The sequence below is a fragment of the Phyllobates terribilis genome, unplaced genomic scaffold (genome assembly GCF_046119375.1).
Source record: "Phyllobates terribilis strain yellow unplaced genomic scaffold, ASM4611937v1 Scaffold_11__3_contigs__length_659146591, whole genome shotgun sequence".
NCBI lineage: Eukaryota > Metazoa > Chordata > Amphibia > Anura > Dendrobatidae > Phyllobates > Phyllobates terribilis.
In genome coordinates, this window is record NW_027362771.1 from 473,272,423 (window position 1) to 473,292,307 (window position 19,885).

General features: G+C 47.2%; 1 protein-coding gene across 8 annotated transcripts in view; it reads left to right on the forward strand.

The window, feature by feature from the left end:
* Positions 1 to 19,885, forward strand: part of CERS3 (ceramide synthase 3) — a 282,807-nt gene that overhangs the window by 165,740 nt on the left and 97,182 nt on the right. The window contains exon 2 of one of the 8 annotated variants that reach the window (XM_073653359.1): positions 9,366 to 9,427. The exons of 6 other annotated variants lie outside the window; for them this stretch is intronic. Coding sequence is in view for 1 of the 2 variants with exons in the window: in XM_073653357.1 (XP_073509458.1) it covers positions 10,631 to 10,647 (17 nt within the window). In the remaining variant the exon portion in view is untranslated. Of the gene's footprint in view, positions 1 to 9,365; positions 9,428 to 10,609; positions 10,648 to 19,885 lie in introns of those variants that run through there. One more of the 8 variants, XM_073653357.1, reaches the window with a different exon arrangement.

The following is a 19,885-nucleotide window of genomic DNA, read 5'->3' on the forward strand; positions in this document are numbered from 1 at the left end:
GTGTGAATAGAGTTATTATTTACAGTGTACAGTTTGGCAACAGTGGCATAACGTGGTAGTCTGACCTCGTCTTCCCCATAGTTGAGAAGACGGACGGGCACCCTCCCATTGTGTACATCTACTACCCCCCTGGCAGTTAAGAGTGTAGGTCTGTGCTCTGAGCTAAGGGGTTCTCCTACCGCCTGGTAGCTCTGTCCTTTAAGACCTATTGCTGCTCTACACCAGATAAGCATTTCGCTCATTGGGGGAATCACAATGGGTATCGGGTCTGTTACCCGCACGCTTCCAATCTCCCCACCGGTCAGCTTCACTTGCTGCTGGTACATCAGGGCTCGGATCTCCTTCTGGATCACTCTCTTCTGCCCTGGTCTGGGAACGTCAGCGAGCTGTTGGAGTAAAAACACAACCTCCTCCAAACAGTTACCAACAATGTTAGTGCCTAGTACCACATTCAGTCCATTTTCCTCATTGACAGTCTTCACTACAATGAGTCCCTGGTCCTTTAACTCCACTCTCCCCACTTTTACTGCTACATTCTTAACCCCAAGTAGGTCAAGAGGGAAGCCGTTAGAGGCATATACTGAAAAGTCTGGGTTTGGGGGTTGGAGACTGTCCATGGACCAGTATTTGCTATAGAGGACATCAGGTATGATTGTTACCTGGGATTTGGTGTCCAGCAGGGCAGGTATCACAATGCCGTCCAGTATGATGGATAGGAAAGGTCTTCCTCCCACGAACCTGCGGTGCCAGTCTGAGGGGCCTGCTGAGTCTATTCCTGGGTGTTGGCCCTCGGACCCAGGGTTTGCTTGTTTAAAGGACACTGGTGCACTGTGTGACCTGCCTTCTGGCAGCGGTGGCAGACGAACTCTTGGTGAGGATGGCGCTGGTTGTTGGTCCTTCCTGGGGGCGGCGTTGTCCTCCTCCGGGGTGGCGACGTCCTCCTTCTCCTCCGGTTCAACCAGAGGACATCCTCAGGGCAGTCGGCTAGCAGGATTTTTCCTTCCGTCTCTTGCTCCGTCCGTAGCTGCAGGGCACTCATCACAGTGGCCAGGTTTTTGGTCAGCTGGCGCACTTCTGAGCGCAGACAGTCCAGCTCAATAGGGGGCGCTGCCTGCACTTTGGCTTCAGCAGCCAGCGGGGAAAAGGTGGGTGCTGCTGGCGTTGGAGTGGCACCACCCTGGTAAAGTTGGATTGCAGTATCTGCCATCTCCAGGGGTTGAAGTCCCTTTATAGCCATATCCTTAAGGGTGTCAAAGGTAGCATCTGGATGATCCAAGGACCACCAACGCACAGTCCTGCTCTCTGCTTGGGACCTCAGCCCCCGGAGAAATTGTTCTTTTAGCATTTTACTCTCATTACTTATGCTAATTGGACTAACCTGTTTTAGAGCTCGCAGGGCCCCTTATAAACGGCAGGCATAGTCCCGAACGCTGTCCTCCGGTTTCTGAGAGCATTGGTAGAACCTCATCCGGAGGTCTGTCTCAGTGCGGTCCTCAAAGGTAGTCTGTAACTTTTTGAAAATTGCGGACACTGATTCCTGGTCTGCGGCCGACCAAGTCTCTACTTCTCTCTCCGCAGCACCAGTCAATTGTCCCACAACAACTGCAGCTCTTTGTTTGGCCGTCATAGAATACATGTCCAGGATGCTGCATATTTTGCGCTTGAATCCAGACAGGGTGTCTGGCTTGCCGCTGTACTGGGGTAGCCACTTTGCTCCAGGCATGTATGGTAAAGTCAATGGTACGATAGAGGCTACAGGCCCTGGTGATGCAGCGGCCGCTCCGTCTTGCGCGGCGGCGGCCGCATCATCGGGGCTGTCAGCCTGGGCCGCGACGTCGGGTTGTTGCTGTAACATCTTGGTGTCCCCCCCTAGTGAACCGTGGCCTACCTTCCTTCTGTAGGCCGCAGCTCCGCAGGTGACGGTCTTCTGGTAGGACCTTGCGTCGCTTACGTTCCACGTCAGAGTGTTCGCTGGGGATTCCTGCCAGGACCTGACGCTGCGTCAGTGCGTGGGGCGTGTCCTCGACTTCGCGCGCTTCCAGCGGTTACGCCCCTTTTCTTCCCGCGCGGCGACCGGAAAGATGGCGGCCAGTGGTGGGAAACTCCAGAAAATGGAGGAGCTGGCTGTGGACTCCAGACTGTTCTGTCTCCACTCACTTCCTGAGGAGAACTAACTCACAGACTGACTCCTTCTGTGTCTGAGCAGGAACTGCTGAATCACTCCACCTTCCCTATTTATATCCCTATCTGGGCTCCCTGGGCTATCTGGGCTCCCTCTTGTGGTCTGAGGTGGAAGGTGGAGGTGTGTGTATGCTGTGAGGGCCTCTTGTGGAGAAAACCTGAAATGGTTCCATGCACAGCAGGGCGTCACAATAGTATAGCTGTATCATAGGGTCACACCCTATCATTAGTGAGTCTCAGCTTTTGGGCAATTGCAAAAGCAGAATAGATTGCCTCCTTTCTGTCCTTTTCTATTGTCTTCTTCTCTGCTGTTGGACGTAGATACATCTCTAGTTCTGGCAATGACTTCCCAGTATTTTACATCATGTGTAGATCAAAGCATAAACTGTGGTGAGAGGTAGAGTACAGAGGAAAAATCTCCCAACGTATACACACATTTGCACATACTTGGATCCTACTGGTTTAAATTAATTTTTTGCAGTTTTCCATAAAGTTAAAAAAATATCAACTGCACAATATTAACATGTTCTGGCCAAACATAAATATAGAAAGTCGTGCAATGCTAATTTAGCCTCAAGTGCGCAACAGTTATCCCTAAATGTGCTTACATTAATAAGTTGCACTGCTTACTGATATACTGTATTTTTCGGACTGTGAGACTCACCGGACCATAAGACGAACCTAGGTTTTAGAGGAGGAAAATAGAAAAAAAAATGTAAGTAAAAAATGTGGTCATGAATCATGATGCACTGTTAAGGGGGAGGTGGTCTGCTGCTGACACTGTTATAGGGGTAATTTCCCCTAATTCTATTAATATCCCTCATCCTGGTATATATGGCCCGCCCTTCCTATTAAACCTGGCCCTCATCCCCATCCTGGTATGCATGGCATCCCTCATCCCCATCCTGGTATGCGTGGCACCCCTCATCCCCATCCTCGTATGCGTGGCACCCCTCATCCCCATCCTGGTGTGCATGGCATCCCTCATCCCCACCCTGGTATGCATGGCATCCCTCATCCCCATCCTGGTATGCATGGCACCTCAATCCCCATCCTGGTATGCAAGGCACCCCTCATCCTGGTATGCATGGCCCCGTCATCCTGGTATGCATGGCACCCCTCATCCTGGTATGCATGGCACCCATCATCCTGGTATGCATGGCACCCATCATCCTGGTATGCATGGCACCCCTCATCCCTCACCCTGTTATGCATGGCATCCCTCATCCCCATCCTGGTATGCATGACATCCCTCATCCCCAACCTGGTATGCATGGCATCCCTCATCCCCAACCTGGTGTGCATGGCACCCCTCATCCCCATCCTGGTGTGCATGGCACCCCTCATCCCCATCCTGGTATGCATGGCATCCCTCATTTCCATCCTGGTATGCATGGCACCCCTCATCCTCATCCTGGTATGCGTGGCACCCCTCATCCTGGTATGCATGGCACCCCTCATCCTGGTATGCATGGCACCCCTCATCCTGGTATGCATGGCACCCCTCATCCCTCACCCTGTTATGCATGGCATCCCTCATCCCCATCCTGGTATGCATGGCACCTCTTATCCCCATCCTGGTATGCATGGCATCCCTCATTCCCATCCTGGTATGCGTGACACCCCTCATCCCCATCCTGGTAAGCGTGGCACTCCTCATCCCCATCCTGGTATGCGTGGCACCCCTCATCCCCATCCTGGTATGCGTGGCACCCCTCATCCCCATCCTGGTATGTATGGCATCCCTCATCCCCATCCTGGTATGCATGACATCCCTCATCCCCAACCTGGTATGCATGGCATCCCTCATCCCCATCCTGGTGTGCATGGCACCCCTCATCCCCATCCTGGTATGCATGGCATCCCTCATTTCCATCCTGGTATGCATGGCACCCCTCATCCTCATCCTGGTATGCGTGGCACCCCTCATCCTGGTATGCATGGCACCCCTCATCCTGGTATGCATGGCACCCCTCATCCTGGTATGCGTGGCACCCCTCATCCCCATCCTGGTATGCGTGGCACCCCTCATCCCCATCCTGGTATGCATGACCCCTCAATCCCCATCCTGGTATGCACGGCACCCCCTGATCCCCATCCTGGTATGCAAGGCACCATTCAACCTGGTATGCATGGCACCCCTCATGCTGGTATGCATGGCACCCCTCATTCTGGTATGCATGGCACCACTCATGCTGGTATGCATGGCACCCCTCATGCTGGTATACATGGCACCCCTCATGCTGGTATGCATGGCACCCCTCATCCCTCTTCCTAGCATGCATGCCACCCCTCATCCCTCTTCCTGGTATGCATGGCACCCCTCATCCCTCTTCCTGTTATGCATGGCACCCCTCATCCCTCTTCCTGGTATGCTTGGCACCCCTCATCCCTCTTCCTGGTATGCTTGGCATCCCTCTTCCTGACATGCATGGCACCCCTCATCTCTCTTCCTGGCATGCATGGCACCCCTCATCCCTCTTGCTGGCATGCATGGCACCCCTCATCCTGGTATGCATGGCACCCCTCATCCTGGTATGCATGGCACCCCTCATCCTGGTATGCATGGCACCCCTCATCCCTCACCCTGTTATGCATGGCATCCCTCATCCCCATCCTGGTATGCATGGCACCTCTTATCCCCATCCTGGTATGCATGGCATCCCTCATTCCCATCCTGGTATGCGTGACACCCCTCATCCCCATCCTGGTAAGCGTGGCACTCCTCATCCCCATCCTGGTATGCGTGGCACCCCTCATCCCCATCCTGGTATGCGTGGCACCCCTCATCCCCATCCTGGTATGTATGGCATCCCTCATCCCCATCCTGGTATGCATGACATCCCTCATCCCCAACCTGGTATGCATGGCATCCCTCATCCCCATCCTGGTGTGCATGGCACCCCTCATCCCCATCCTGGTATGCATGGCATCCCTCATTTCCATCCTGGTATGCATGGCACCCCTCATCCTCATCCTGGTATGCGTGGCACCCCTCATCCTGGTATGCATGGCACCCCTCATCCTGGTATGCATGGCACCCCTCATCCTGGTATGCGTGGCACCCCTCATCCCCATCCTGGTATGCGTGGCACCCCTCATCCCCATCCTGGTATGCATGACCCCTCAATCCCCATCCTGGTATGCACGGCACCCCCTGATCCCCATCCTGGTATGCAAGGCACCATTCAACCTGGTATGCATGGCACCCCTCATGCTGGTATGCATGGCACCCCTCATTCTGGTATGCATGGCACCACTCATGCTGGTATGCATGGCACCCCTCATGCTGGTATACATGGCACCCCTCATGCTGGTATGCATGGCACCCCTCATCCCTCTTCCTAGCATGCATGCCACCCCTCATCCCTCTTCCTGGTATGCATGGCACCCCTCATCCCTCTTCCTGTTATGCATGGCACCCCTCATCCCTCTTCCTGGTATGCTTGGCACCCCTCATCCCTCTTCCTGGTATGCAAGGCACCCCTCATCCTGGTATGCATGGCCCCGTCATCCTGGTATGCATGGCACCCCTCATCCTGGTATGCATGGCACCCATCATCCTGGTATGCATGGCACCCATCATCCTGGTATGCATGGCACCCCTCATCCCTCACCCTGTTATGCATGGCTTCCCTCATCCCCATCCTGGTATGCATGACATCCCTCATCCCCAACCTGGTATGCATGGCATCCCTCATCCCCATCCTGGTGTGCATGGCACCCCTCATCCCCATCCTGGTGTGCATGGCACCCCTCATCCCCATCCTGGTATGCATGGCATCCCTCATTTCCATCCTGGTATGCATGGCACCCCTCATCCTCATCCTGGTATGCGTGGCACCCCTCATCCTGGTATGCATGGCACCCCTCATCCTGGTATGCATGGCACCCCTCATCCTGGTATGCATGGCACCCCTCATCCCTCACCCTGTTATGCATGGCATCCCTCATCCCCATCCTGGTATGCATGGCACCTCTTATCCCCATCCTGGTATGCATGGCATCCCTCATTCCCATCCTGGTATGCGTGACACCCCTCATCCCCATCCTGGTAAGCGTGGCACTCCTCATCCCCATCCTGGTATGCGTGGCACCCATCATCCCCATCCTGGTATGCGTGGCACCCCTCATCCCCATCCTGGTATGTATGGCATCCCTCATCCCCATCCTGGTATGCATGACATCCCTCATCCCCAACCTGGTATGCATGGCATCCCTCATCCCCATCCTGGTGTGCATGGCACCCCTCATCCCCATCCTGGTATGCATGGCATCCCTCATTTCCATCCTGGTATGCATGGCACCCCTCATCCTCATCCTGGTATGCGTGGCACCCCTCATCCTGGTATGCATGGCACCCCTCATCCTGGTATGCGTGGCACCCCTCATCCCCATCCTGGTATGCGTGGCACCCCTCATCCCCATCCTGGTATGCATGACCCCTCAATCCCCATCCTGGTATGCACGGCACCCCCTGATCCCCATCCTGGTATGCAAGGCACCATTCAACCTGGTATGCATGGCATCCCTCATGCTGGTATGCATGGCACCCCTCATTCTGGTATGCATGGCACCACTCATGCTGGTATGCATGGCACCCCTCATGCTGGTATACATGGCACCCCTCATGCTGGTATGCATGGCACCCCTCATCCCTCTTCCTAGCATGCATGCCACCCCTCATCCCTCTTCCTGGTATGCATGGCACCCCTCATCCCTCTTCCTGGTATGCATGGCACCCCTCATCCCTCTTCCTGGTATGCTTGGCACCCCTCATCCCTCTTCCTGGTATGCTTGGCATCCCTCTTCCTGACATGCATGGTACCCCTCATCTCTCTTCCTGGCATGCATGGCACCCCTCATCCCTCTTGCTGGCATGCATGGCACCCCTCATCCTGGTATACATGGCACCCTTCATCCCTCTTCCTGGCATGCTTGGCACCTCCATCCACATTAAGCTGCACACAAAAAAATAAACAATTCTACTCACCTTCTTTCCCTCTGCTCCAGCGCTGCGTCCTGCTTTGCTGCCAGCACTGATCTCACTGTGTGATCCGCGCATGACGTCACTGCCATGCGCCCTCACATGGTGAGATGATCTGCCGGAATAGTCACTGCTCCCCACGCCCGGACTATGGGAGTAGGGAGCAGTGACTATTCACTCTCCTTAATAGAACCCACACCGTAGCCGCAATCATGGCTCCTGCTGCGGCTTGACGGTCACGTGTGCCCGCTATTAAAGAGCATGAATATTCACTACTCGCCACTCCCATGGTCCGGGCGTGAATATTAATTTTCTTTAGCAGCGAGCACAGTGTGGGCTGCGGCAGGGGCTCCTGCCTACAGTGCTTGCTAAGTATCCTACGTTATTTATATGCGCTATTGCTTTGTACTTCCTTATAGCAGGGTATATTTGTTTCTATCTTAGGATTTGTGTATGTAGAAGAAAAATTTGACCTACAATACATCTGGAAAAGTGAACATTGTGCACACTTCTGCACTATGAAATGTTTGATATATGATCACAGTTATGGCACAGTCAGATGGCCGTATACATCAGACCGAGATTGGAATGCAGTACACGGACTGGCCAGCGGCTCTCCTGACCCGAGAGTGACAGCTGCCTAGAAATACAAGAAGCTGTCTGTTCAGGAGAGCCGACAGCCAGTCAATGCACTGTGTTCCGAATTCAGTCTGATTTATATGGTCATCTGACTGCGCATTTACACTTTAAAGACTGCTAACACAACCTAGCCATAGACATGTACTTTGGTTATAAGAACATAACCTAATGAATGGGAATAAACACCAACTGGTCCATGTAGTTTGTCAGTTTTACTTATAGTTGCGGGTTTAGAATTGATTATGTGCAGTACATTACAAGTATGGAATGTTTTCACCATGAACATCAGATTTTCTGCCTCAAACTGTACCAAAAGCCAAAGCAGACATCATTTCACAGTCTGACTTTTTCAATAAAAATAAAATTGACAAATGTAGAATTGCCGTTTTATCTTCTGCCTAATGACAGAATGGCTAAAGTGGCTAAAAAGTACCATTTACGTTTAAAGCAATTAATTTCATGTGTCCTGCACTCTTCCGCATACTGAGTATACACATGGTAAGAAAAAGGAGCAGGAAAATTCATTATATTAAAGTGTTGCAAATCCAAATTGTTAAGGGCAGTGAAGAATGCTGTGAACTTGTCACAATACGGTAAAAGGCACTCTAAGGGTATTGCACAAGCACGCCATAAAATTAATTTATCACACCGCAATGTCAAAACAACAGTGCTGTGCACACGTTCCATCTTATGTCACTTCATTCAACTGCTTCAGGGTTTAGAAACCCTAAGCCAGGCCTGCACAACATACGACCCGCAGGCCTATTGCAGCCCACCAACGACGTTATGAACCCCACGGAGCTATCCATGAGACGCTACTCTGTCTTCCCATATTAAAATGTATTTGAGTCTTCAAAATTTGGATCTGGTGATGTACTAATGTACTGATGGTGGTTCTCATGATATATTCATGTAAGTACCCCTTTAAAAAAATTTGCGGCCCTTGGGATTGGTTCAGCATGGCAATGAGGCCTTTGACCAAAAAATGTTGTGCACCCCTGCCTTAAATGGTTAAAAGAATTGACACACTCATTCTTGACTACCCAGCGGAAGTCGCCCGCTTTCTATACTTAAGGTATAGGGTGAAATTCGCCGCAAGAACGACGGCAATGCTGCCTCAGGAAAATGACCGCTGGAGTTTTCCTGAAGTGGTTTCGCCGGGGAAAACTCAGTGGCAGCTGCGCCCACGTCCAAATATCGCCATGAGAATTTACTGTAAGGCTATGTGCACACGAGTGTTTCGAGGAGGTTTTGGAGCAGAAACTCTCCAAATCAACCTACAAAACTCCTCAAAAAAATTGAGTTTTTGCTTAGTTTCTGCTCTGAAAACTCAGAAAAAAAGACAACTTATGCACATAACCGCTGAGCAGAAACAAGTTTTTGAGGAGTTCTGAGCTGATGAGGAGGATTTGGAAAGTTTCCTCTGAGTTTGGTTAGGTTCCCAGAATGAGTTTTTGACACTGTGTGTTTCCGTTGTGCAAAAAATGCAGCGTCTTACAGTTGTAGCAAAGTGGATGGGACTTCTAGAAATTCTATGATCCTGTCTGTTTTTTCTCAGAGTAAACTGACCTGCGTTGTGTGTTTGAAATCTGCAACATGTCAATTTCCCTTGCGAGTATGGTGAGTTTTATGTGCGTATTTTCCTCATAGAATTGTATTAGGTGCAAAAAATCTGCAGGAAAAAAATTCACATGCATTCTAAAAACGTATGTAATACGCACATTACTTGGAGCAACAAAAGGTTTTGTCAAAGTCAAACACCAGGAAATATAAAAAACAAAGCAGTTTATTTAAAGGGAACCTGTCACCAGGTTTGACCGACATGAGATTTGGCCACTTTTCAGCCCTCGTATACCGCATTCTATAATGTTGTATATATGCCCCCGATCCAACCAGCAAGACAAGAAAAAGAGCTTTTATTATACTCACCTGGGGGGCGGTCCGGTCCGAGGCATCGCGCTCCTGCGCAGGCGACTTCTCTGCAGAGTAAAGTACTGCAATGCACATGCGCCGAGGCTCTTTAACCTTTCCCGACTCCTATAAGCTGCAGTACTTTGCTCTGCCTTCGTTGGGTCAGAGAAATACGCCTGCGCAGGAGCGTGATGCCTCGGGGACTGAGTGGATGACGTACAGAACACGTCATCCACACGAAGCAAGATGGAGGACGGCATCGCAAGAAGAAGGGAGGCACCGGACCAAGATGAGTGACGCACCTCGGACCAGGCCTCTCCCCCAGGTGAGTATAATAAAAGCTTTTTCTTGTCTTGCAGGTCGGATCGGGGGTTTATATACAGTATTATTCAATGCTGTATATGATGGCTGAAAGGTTCTGGCCGAATCTCATATCGGTCAAACCTGGTGACAAGTTCGCTTTAAAACATGACATACTAAAAAGAGACAAAAGGTGCAGCGTCAAAAATGCAATAAAAATGCAAAATAGAAAGCATTCAAAAGCTCAATGAAAAAGACACGAGTAACCTAACTTACCTAACAAGTTCAGAAATGCAGCAGAAAATCTAGATCAAGAACTAAAAAATACTCATTATGGGAATATAACCTTTTTGCTCTATAAAACTCCTCAAGAAACTCAGTGTGAACACACCCGAAGGCTAAGTTCCCACGATGTATACTTGGTGAATTTTCACTGTGCAAAAAATAGCGTAATACAATTTCAGGAAATTGTATGGGATTTCTTTAAATCTCATGCCCACTGTGCTTTTTCTTTTACGCTGCGGAAACTAACCTGTGGAGCGATTTTGAAATTTGAAAGTTTCTATTTCGGTAAATGTGCGTTCTATTTACAGATTTTCCCTATATACCTGAATGAAGAACATCTGCAGGTAAAAATGCATGTAATCTACTCATGACATTATTAATAAAGTTTTATCAAAGCTAAATATGCAGAATCCAAAACAATGCAGTTTTATTTAAAACATGACATAAAAAAAGAGACAAAAAAAGCATGTAAAAAAATGCACTGAAAAAGACAATGTAAAAATGCAAACTGTAAGCTAAATGGTACAGAGATACTGCAGATTTTCTGCAGCATCAAAAACGCACAAAATACTCATCGTGGGAACCTAGCCTAAGGGTATGTTCACATGCTGCATTTTAGCAGCATTTTTTCATGGAAAAAAAAGCAGCATTTTACAGTAGCAGCAAAATTAATGAGATTTCTAAAATCTCATTCAATGGTGCTTTTTTCCCCCCTTGTTATTTGAGCTGCAGTGCGTTTTTTGGAAACTGCTGCATGACAATTCTGTTATGGTTTTGTTGAGTTTTATTTACCCATTCAGTTATAATGAATAAAAAAAACACTTCCTGACAACGCTTTACATTTTATATGTGGGGAAAAAAACTGCAAAAAACCACTGTGTGAACATAGCTTAGCAGTGTGCATCTCTGAGTTAGGGCTCACTCTTATCTGCTTAAAAAAAATCACTCCAATGTTGATCCAGAAAAGTAGGATGAGTGTCATGCTAGTACAATGCGATTTGTCTCAACTAGCATCTGTATCACGTGTATGCAATCCGTATGCAATGCGTTTTTAACATCAGCTTTTACATACTGTAATTCTCTGTCATTTAAAGGTAGTTTTCAAACTAATAAAGCAATATTATATACAGAGATAGATAGATGTCAGTGAAATATATAATCAGTGCTTTGTGTGTGTAGTTTTCTGTACTTGTATTTAGCTAATAAATAAAAAAAAATGAAAAAAAATGCATGGGGTCACCCTTATTTTTAATAACAAGCTAAGGGAAAGCAGATAGCTGTGAGCTGGTCTTGGTAGTCTAGGAAGGGGCCAATAAATATGGAGCTTCCCAGCCTATTAATATCTGCTCATAGCTGTCTGCTTACCCTTTATTGGTTAATAAAAAGGTGGGACCCCCAAAAAATGACGTGGGGTCCCCCTTATTTTTAATAATCAGCAAAGGCTAAGCAGACAGCTACAGGCTGATATTAGTGGGCTGGGAAGGTCCATGGATATTGGCCCCTTCCCAGCCTAATAAGAGCAGCCCTCAGCCGTCCCAGAAATGGTGCATTCATTAGATGCGCCAATTCTGGCGCTTAGCCTCGGCTCTCCCCGATTGCCCTGGTACTGTGGCAATTGGTGTGATGGTTTTGGGCTTGATATCAGCTGTGTAATGTCCGCTGAAATCAAGACCAGGGGTTAGTAATGGAGAGGTGTCTGTTAGACATCCCCATTACTAACCTCGTAATCAAAAGAAATAGACACACACACACAGAAAAGTCCTTTAATTGTAAAATGCACTCCCCAACAATTACCCTCTTTTACCCATTTACTAACAAAAGAAAAGCTAAATACAATTACAGAAAACTACACACGCACTACACTAGTGATATATATCACTGACATAATTTTATCTATCTATTCTATTCTGACGGTTCAGGCTATGAATTTACTGATGAAAATTCCTTTGAGATGTATGCGTAAAAATCAAACTTCACATGAATGGTCCGTGTGCCGTACGATTTTTTTTTTTCTCACACCCATTGACTTGCAATGGCGAATTGCGTCTGATATACGCGGACATTCACAGCATGCTGCGATTTTTTTTCTCAGTCCGATCCGAGCTGAGAAAAAACTCACAGATGAACTCACATTGAATAACATTAGTCAGAGTGCAATCCGATTTTTTTTATCGGATTGCACTTGTTCGATTTATACGCAGATGAGAACGAGCCCTTAAATGGATTTTCCACTACTCTGACATTGATGACATCATTAATATCAGGTCTGTGGAGTTCGGACTTCCAGCACCCCATGATCAACTGCCATCTGCTCCAGCAGTAAACAGTGTATGGAGCGAAATTCCACTTTAGTTTAGTGGTCACTGCCGGGTACTGCAGATCAGCTCCTATTCATTCTGTTCTGTACAGTCATTGCCAAAAGTATTGAGAATGAAACAAATAGTAATTTTTCCAAAGTTTACTGCTTCATTTTTTGTAATGGCAATTTGCATATACTCCTGAATGTCAAAGAGTGATCAGCTTAACAGCAATTACTGTACTTGCAAAGTCAATATTTGCCCAGAAAATGAACTTTAACCCCCAAAACACATTTCAACATCATTGCAGTCCTGCCTTAAAAGGAGCAGCTAACATAGTTTTAGTGATTGATTTATTAACACAGGTGTGGGTGTTGATGAGGACAGGGCTGGCGATCAATCAGTCATGATTAAGTAAGAATGACATCACTGGACACTTTAAAAGGAGGCTGGTTCTTGGTATCATTGTTTCTCTTCAGTTAACCATGGTTATCTCTAAAGAAACACGTGCAGCCATCATTGCACTGCACAAAAATGGCCTAACAGGGAAGAGTATCGCAGCTACAAAGATTGCACCTCAGTCAGCAATCTATCGCATCATCAAGAACTTCAAGGAGAGAGCTTCCATTGTTGTCAAAAAGGCTCCAGGGCGCCCAAGAAAGACCAGCAAGCGCCAGGACCGTATCTTAAAACTGTTTCAGCTGCGGGATCGGACTACCAGCAGTGCCGAGCTTGCTCAGGAATGGCAGCAGGCTGGTGTGAGTGCTTCTGCACGCACTGTGAGGCGGAGACTCTTTGAGCAAGGGCTGGTTTCAAGGAGGGCAGCAAAGAAGCCACTTCTCTCCAGAAAAAACATCAGGGACCGACTGATATTCTGCAAAAGGTACAGGACTGGGGCAAAGTCATTTTCTCTGATGAATCCCCTTTTCGATTTTTTGGGACATCTGGAAAACAGCTTATTCGGAGAAGAAGAGGTGAGCGCTACCACCAGTCTTGTCTCATGCCAACTGTATAGCATCCTGAAACCATTCATGTGTGGGGTTGCTTCTCAGCCAAGGGAATCGGCTCACTCACAGTCTTGCCTAAAAACCGGGTTACTAGGTGCGCGTATGCCCCTAGTAACCTGCTGTTTATCATGGTTACCAGCCTGCTACGGTGAGCGGTAATCTCCCGCTCACCGTAGCAGAGTGGTAACCATGATAAACAGCGGGTTACTAAGTGCGCGTGTGCCCCTAGTAACCCGCTGTTTATCATGGTTACCAGCCTGCTCCTGCTTCAGCAGCAGGCTGGTAACCAAGGGCTGGACATCGTGGAAAGATTCTTTCCAGGATGTCGCTGCTCCCCTGATCGCTGGTGAGCCTGCCTGTTTGACAGCTCACAAGCGATCACTTAGCGACGCACCAGCGATCCAGGCCAGGTCACATCGTTGTCGGGATCGCTGGTGCGTCGTTATGTGAGACGGTACCTTAACTACTGAGGAGTGCGGTAGGATTTTTTACCACATTGTATCTTTTGGAAGTCTAATAATTTTATTGAAGTTTTTCTGGTTCAAGTAATAATAGTTTGTGTTTAGAACGTTAAGATTGAAGTCACTTATTTTCTCACATAACTTACCTGACAAACCTAAACCCTCAATAACATGTTTTAAAATTAAGTAATTCTTGTGTATATCACTCAACGCTGCTGATATCAAGGGGGCTATAATCTGGCATGAGGGGGTATAAATTGGCCTAGGTTATAATATGCCCAGGGTATAGTGAAGCCTTGGCCGCTTTAACCTCAGGTATGGTCTGGACTACACCGGGCCTCCTGATGGCTGCTTGTTTGTTCTCATTTTCCATTTGGTAACCTGCATTGGAAATAATTTTCTGCTGGGACATAATAAAATACTAGGAGAGTCATGGCATTATACTGCATATTAACCATTCTTTCAAAAACCTATTATTACCATAACTCAATAAACATAACACACGCAGATTTGGTTGGAAAAATTTATGGCCACGGCCTTTATTAAAAAATCCTTACATCTTAAAAAGCCATAACTTCAATAAAACTGTTATAACAGCGCAGCATATCCATAAGCTCAAGCCCGTTTACCTTACCAACCTGCTGTCCATTCAGTCTCCTGAACGACTAACCCCAAGGCCGTGACGTATATAAGCATATTGTAGGGAGAGTGGGGGGGCAGCAGCACTAAGTGAGCAGCGTCTGAGGACTGACACTCTCCTCAGGCGCTGCTATCTTTAACCCATTTACAGCCTGTGCTGTATTAGTATGCACAGGCTGTAACCCCCGGTTCAGCGGGGACTCCGGCGGTGGGCCCGCACTGAACCAGGCACATGTCAGCTGATTATTACACCTGACATGTGCCCGCAACAGCCGCGCGTGGAATCGCGATCCACCCGCGGCTGTTAACATGTTAAATGCCGCTGTCAATCTCTGACAGCGGCATTTAACATCGCCACGCTGGAAGCGCATCACGCCACCCATCGGTGACCCCGTCACGGGATCGCAGGTCACCGATGGGTGGGCATGACAACCCTGGGTCTGCAGCAGACTCCAGTGGTTGTCATGAGCTGGTCACTATGAGCGCCACCTAGTGGTCGGCGCTCATAGCACAGGACCATTTCTGCTACATAGAGGTGATGTTTTTAAAAATATAAAAAATATATAAAAGTTTAAATCACCCCCCTTTCGCCCCATTCAAAATAAAATAATAATAAAAAAAAAAACACATACACATATTTGGTATCGCCGCGTTCAGAATCGCCCGATCTATCAATATAAAAAAAGAATTAATCCGATCGGTAAACGGCGTAACGAGAAAAAAATCTAAATGCCAGAATTACGTTTTTTGGTCGCCGCAACATTGCAATAACGGGCGATCAAAACATCGGATCTACCCCAAAATGGTATCAATAAAAACTTCAGCTTGGTGCGCAAAAAATAGGCCCTCACCCGGCCCCAGATCCCGAAAAATGGAGACGCTATGGGTCTTGGAAATGGCGCCTTTTTTTTTTTTTACCAAACTTTGGAATTTTTTTTCACCACTTAAATAAAAAAGAACCTATACATGTTTGGTGTCTACAAACTTGTAATGACCTGGAGAATAATAATGGCAGGTCAGTCTTAGCATTCAGTGAACGTGAAAAAAAAAAAAAACATCTGTGGTATTGCACTTTTTTGCAATTTCAATTGCACTTGGAATTTTTTTCCCGTTTTCCCGTACATGATATGGTAAAACTAGTAATGGCGTTGAAAATTTCAACTTGTCCCGCAAAAAATAAGCCCTCACATGGCCATATTGACCGAAAAATAAAAACGCTATGGCTCTGGGAACAAGGGGAGCAAAAAGCGAAAATCCAAAAATGGAAAATCCCAGGGTTGTGAAGGGGTTAATACCCTGCACCACCAATGTTTAATAAATATTAGGACCCTATCAGCAGCTGTGGCATAAGGAAGAAGTAGTCTTCCCCCTGCGACACCCCACTGACAGGCTGGTTACCTGCACCAATCCTCAGCAGGCGGGAAAAACACGGCGGGAAACCATTCCCGCCATTTAACCCCTTCAGGAGAGGAAAACAATGCATAATAATGCCATGTATTCCCCTCCTGAAGGTCCGGGTCTTAACATTCTAAATAGACGGTGTTTTCTAGTATTTTATTGTGTCCCAACATCATTTTTAAGTTTAATGATAGGTTGGATGTTTTATTACATTAGTTTCTCCAATGCTGAACTAGTTTTCAATATACTTTGCCCAGCATAACTACATCACCTTTTATTAAGCCCATAAAGCCCAGAAGTGTTATTTTAATCGAGAACCTGTCGTCACTGCTTATATATGGCATCTGTTTTAGTAAAAAATAGTATGCTCCAGGAAATAAGAATGTGAGAAGATATTTAGCTTTAACTCTGTGTCGTAACATTTCTCTCTTATTCCTCATTGAAATTTATGAATAACTTGCCAAGTGGGTTTTACCAGTTGGTGGCATCTCCTCTTCTACGGCCCAATCAGACTGTAGCAACATACCTCATTGACAAGGAGAATGGTAACACCTTTTAGTCAATTGATTCATGAACTTCTAGGAAGAATACCGGAGGTGGTTAAGCACTACTGCTCCATTCACACATGAGTCTTTGGGCGCCCAGGTCTTTGGATCAGTGGGGTTTTACACCGGTTTTTATACAGCTGCATTTTAACCTGCTATTTTGCAAAAGTCTCAAAGCAGCACTGAATGGACTTGAATGAATTAGTGAAACGTCCCTTTATTCCCAGCATTTAGAGCTTTATTGTTTATGTCAGTGACATGTAGGTGAACCAGATGAATACAGGTTTACTCTCAAACACATGGCCTTTACCGTGTAATGAACAAGATGAAACATTATCACATGACAGGAAACCGTGTCCTCCCTTGTCTTGCTTCATGTGTTCATTGTCAGTTTCCTCTGAAGATAACATTTCATCATTTCTCAGCCTCTTTCTACCTCTAAATGTTTCCTATCATCGTTGATGCTGCTGGACAAAGAGGAGTTCTGCATAAAAATATTACGTTAAAGGCAAGCTTGATAAGAAAAACACATTGGCCCCGATTCATGAAAACGTTTACGTCGCCATATAGCACTTTGAAAAACTGCAAAATTTTAGCGCAACTCAGAGTTGCGCAGAATTTTTTCGACTTTTTTCCATTTTCAGGTCAGTTTCGGGCAGCTCCCACGCCAAAATGGGCAGCACTGTGGACGAACCAGGTTGGAACAGCGAGTGGCTGCGCCTGTCCATCAAAGTCATGAAAAGTGGCGACGTTTCTTACACCAGAAATATTACTCCAATCCTAGACTTGCTTAATATTTCAGGCGAGTTGCACGGATTTTCCAAATTTATTAGGTGGCATGCATTTCTTAATGAATTTTACACATCTTATTCCCATTAAGACTGGCATACGAAACACCAGTCTTAAAGCACCACTACAGTTTTTTTTTTTATTTTACCGCTGAAGTGGTGCTACTAATGTAAGTTCCCTACCCTTAGTATTATACTCACCAGCCGCCATCTTCATCTGTTCTCAGCACCACTCCAGTAGGTCTTCACCTGTTCGTGACCTGCCTGATCACTCCAATGTTTGCTGGGCGAGCCGGAAGTCACACCTAAATGTAAGTCTATGAGAGCCAGAATGAGGCCAGAATGAGGATCCCATGGACTTACACTGAGAGCTTGTGACCGTTACCTCTGATTTATGGTCAGTCAGAAGCAGGGGAGGACACAGACTGTAGTGGGCCCCTGTGCAAGAATTTTTTTTGGGCCCCCCCCTGCCCTTCATAGGGGGCATGAAGGCCCCCCCCCCACGTGCATCTCTCATCCCCCCGTGCATCTCTGATTCCCCCCCACTTCTAGTTAATTAATTTTATATAAAAAAACTATAACTTGTTATACTTACCCCCAGGGCCGGCTCCAGGTTTTTGTGGGCCCTGGCCGACAGAGTTTCAGTGGGCCCCTTTAACACATACTATGATTCATGATGCACAGATACCACAGAGAAATATATATATATATATATAGTACAAGGCCAAGGATTTCACTTACTACATTACATGAGCGATATCTATTGTAAATTCTACAATAGCTCAGAAACCGGCGAATCCTCGCAGCACACAGTGCAGACCGGACAGTATAGTCCTCCATACAGTATTATGGGCACCATATAATGCTCCATACAGGATACTGGTCCCCATATAATGCTCCATACAGGATACTGGTCCCCATATAACGCTCCATACAGGATACTGGTCCCCATATAACACTGCATACAGAATACTGGCCCCCATATAACGCTCCATACAGAATACTGTCCCCCATATAACGCTCCATACAGAATACTGACCCCCATATAACGCTCCATACAGAATATTGGCCCCCATATAATGCTCCATGCAGGCTGTTCCCCCCTTATAATGCCGCATTACACCAGCGATATCTATTGTAAATTCTACAATAGCTCAGAAACCGGCGAATCCTCACAGCGCACAGTGCAGACCGGACAGTATAGTCCTCCATACAGTATTATGGGCACCATATAATGCTCCATACAGGATACTGGTCCCCATATAATGCTCCATACAGGATACTGGTCCCCATATAACGCTCCATACAGGATACTGGTCCCCATATAACACTGCATACAGAATACTGGCCCCCATATAACGCTCCATACAGAATACTGTCCCCCATATAACGCTCCATACAGAATACTGACCCCCATATAACGCTCCATACAGAATATTGGCCCCCATATAACGCTCCATGCAGGCTGTTCCCCCCTTATAATGCCGCATTACACCAGCGATATCTATTGTAAATTCTACAATAGCTCAGAAACCGGCGAATCCTCACAGCGCACAGTGCAGACCGGACAGTATAGTCCTCCATACAGTATTATGGGCACCATATAATGCTCCATACAGGATACTGGTCCCCATATAATGCTCCATACAGGATACTGGTCCCCATATAACGCTCCATACAGGATACTGGTCCCCATATAACACTGCATACAGAATACTGGCCCCCATATAACGCTCCATACAGAATACTGACCCCCATATAACGCTCCATACAGAATATTGGCCCCCATATAACGCTCCATGCAGGCTGTTCCCCCCTTATAATGCCCCATTACACGAGCGATATCTATTGTAAATTCTACAATAGCTCAGAAACCGGCGAATCCTCACAGTGCACAGTGCAGACCGGACAGTATAGTCCTCCATACAGTATTATGGGCACCATATAATGCTCCATACAGGATATTGACCCCCTTATAATGCTCCATACAGGATACTGGTCCCCATATAATGCTCCATACAGGATACTGGTCCCCATATAACGCTCCATACAGGATACTGGTCCCCATATAACACTGCATACAGAATACTGGCCCCCATATAACGCTCCATACAGAATACTGTCCCCCATATAACGCTCCATACAGAATATTGGCCCCCATATAACGCTCCATGCAGGCTGTTCCCCCCCTTATAATGCCCCATGCAGGATGACACCCCCCTTTTAATGCCCTATGCAGGATGTCACCTCTACCCCCCATAAAATGCCCCATGCAGGATGTCACCTCTCCCCCCCATATAATGCCCCTTGCAGGATGTCACTTCCCCCCTTTTCAATGCCCCATGCAATATGTCAGACCACCCCCTCCCTTATAATGCCCCATGCAGGAGGTCACCCCCCCTCCTTATAATGCCCCATGCAGTATGTCACACACACACCCTCCTTAT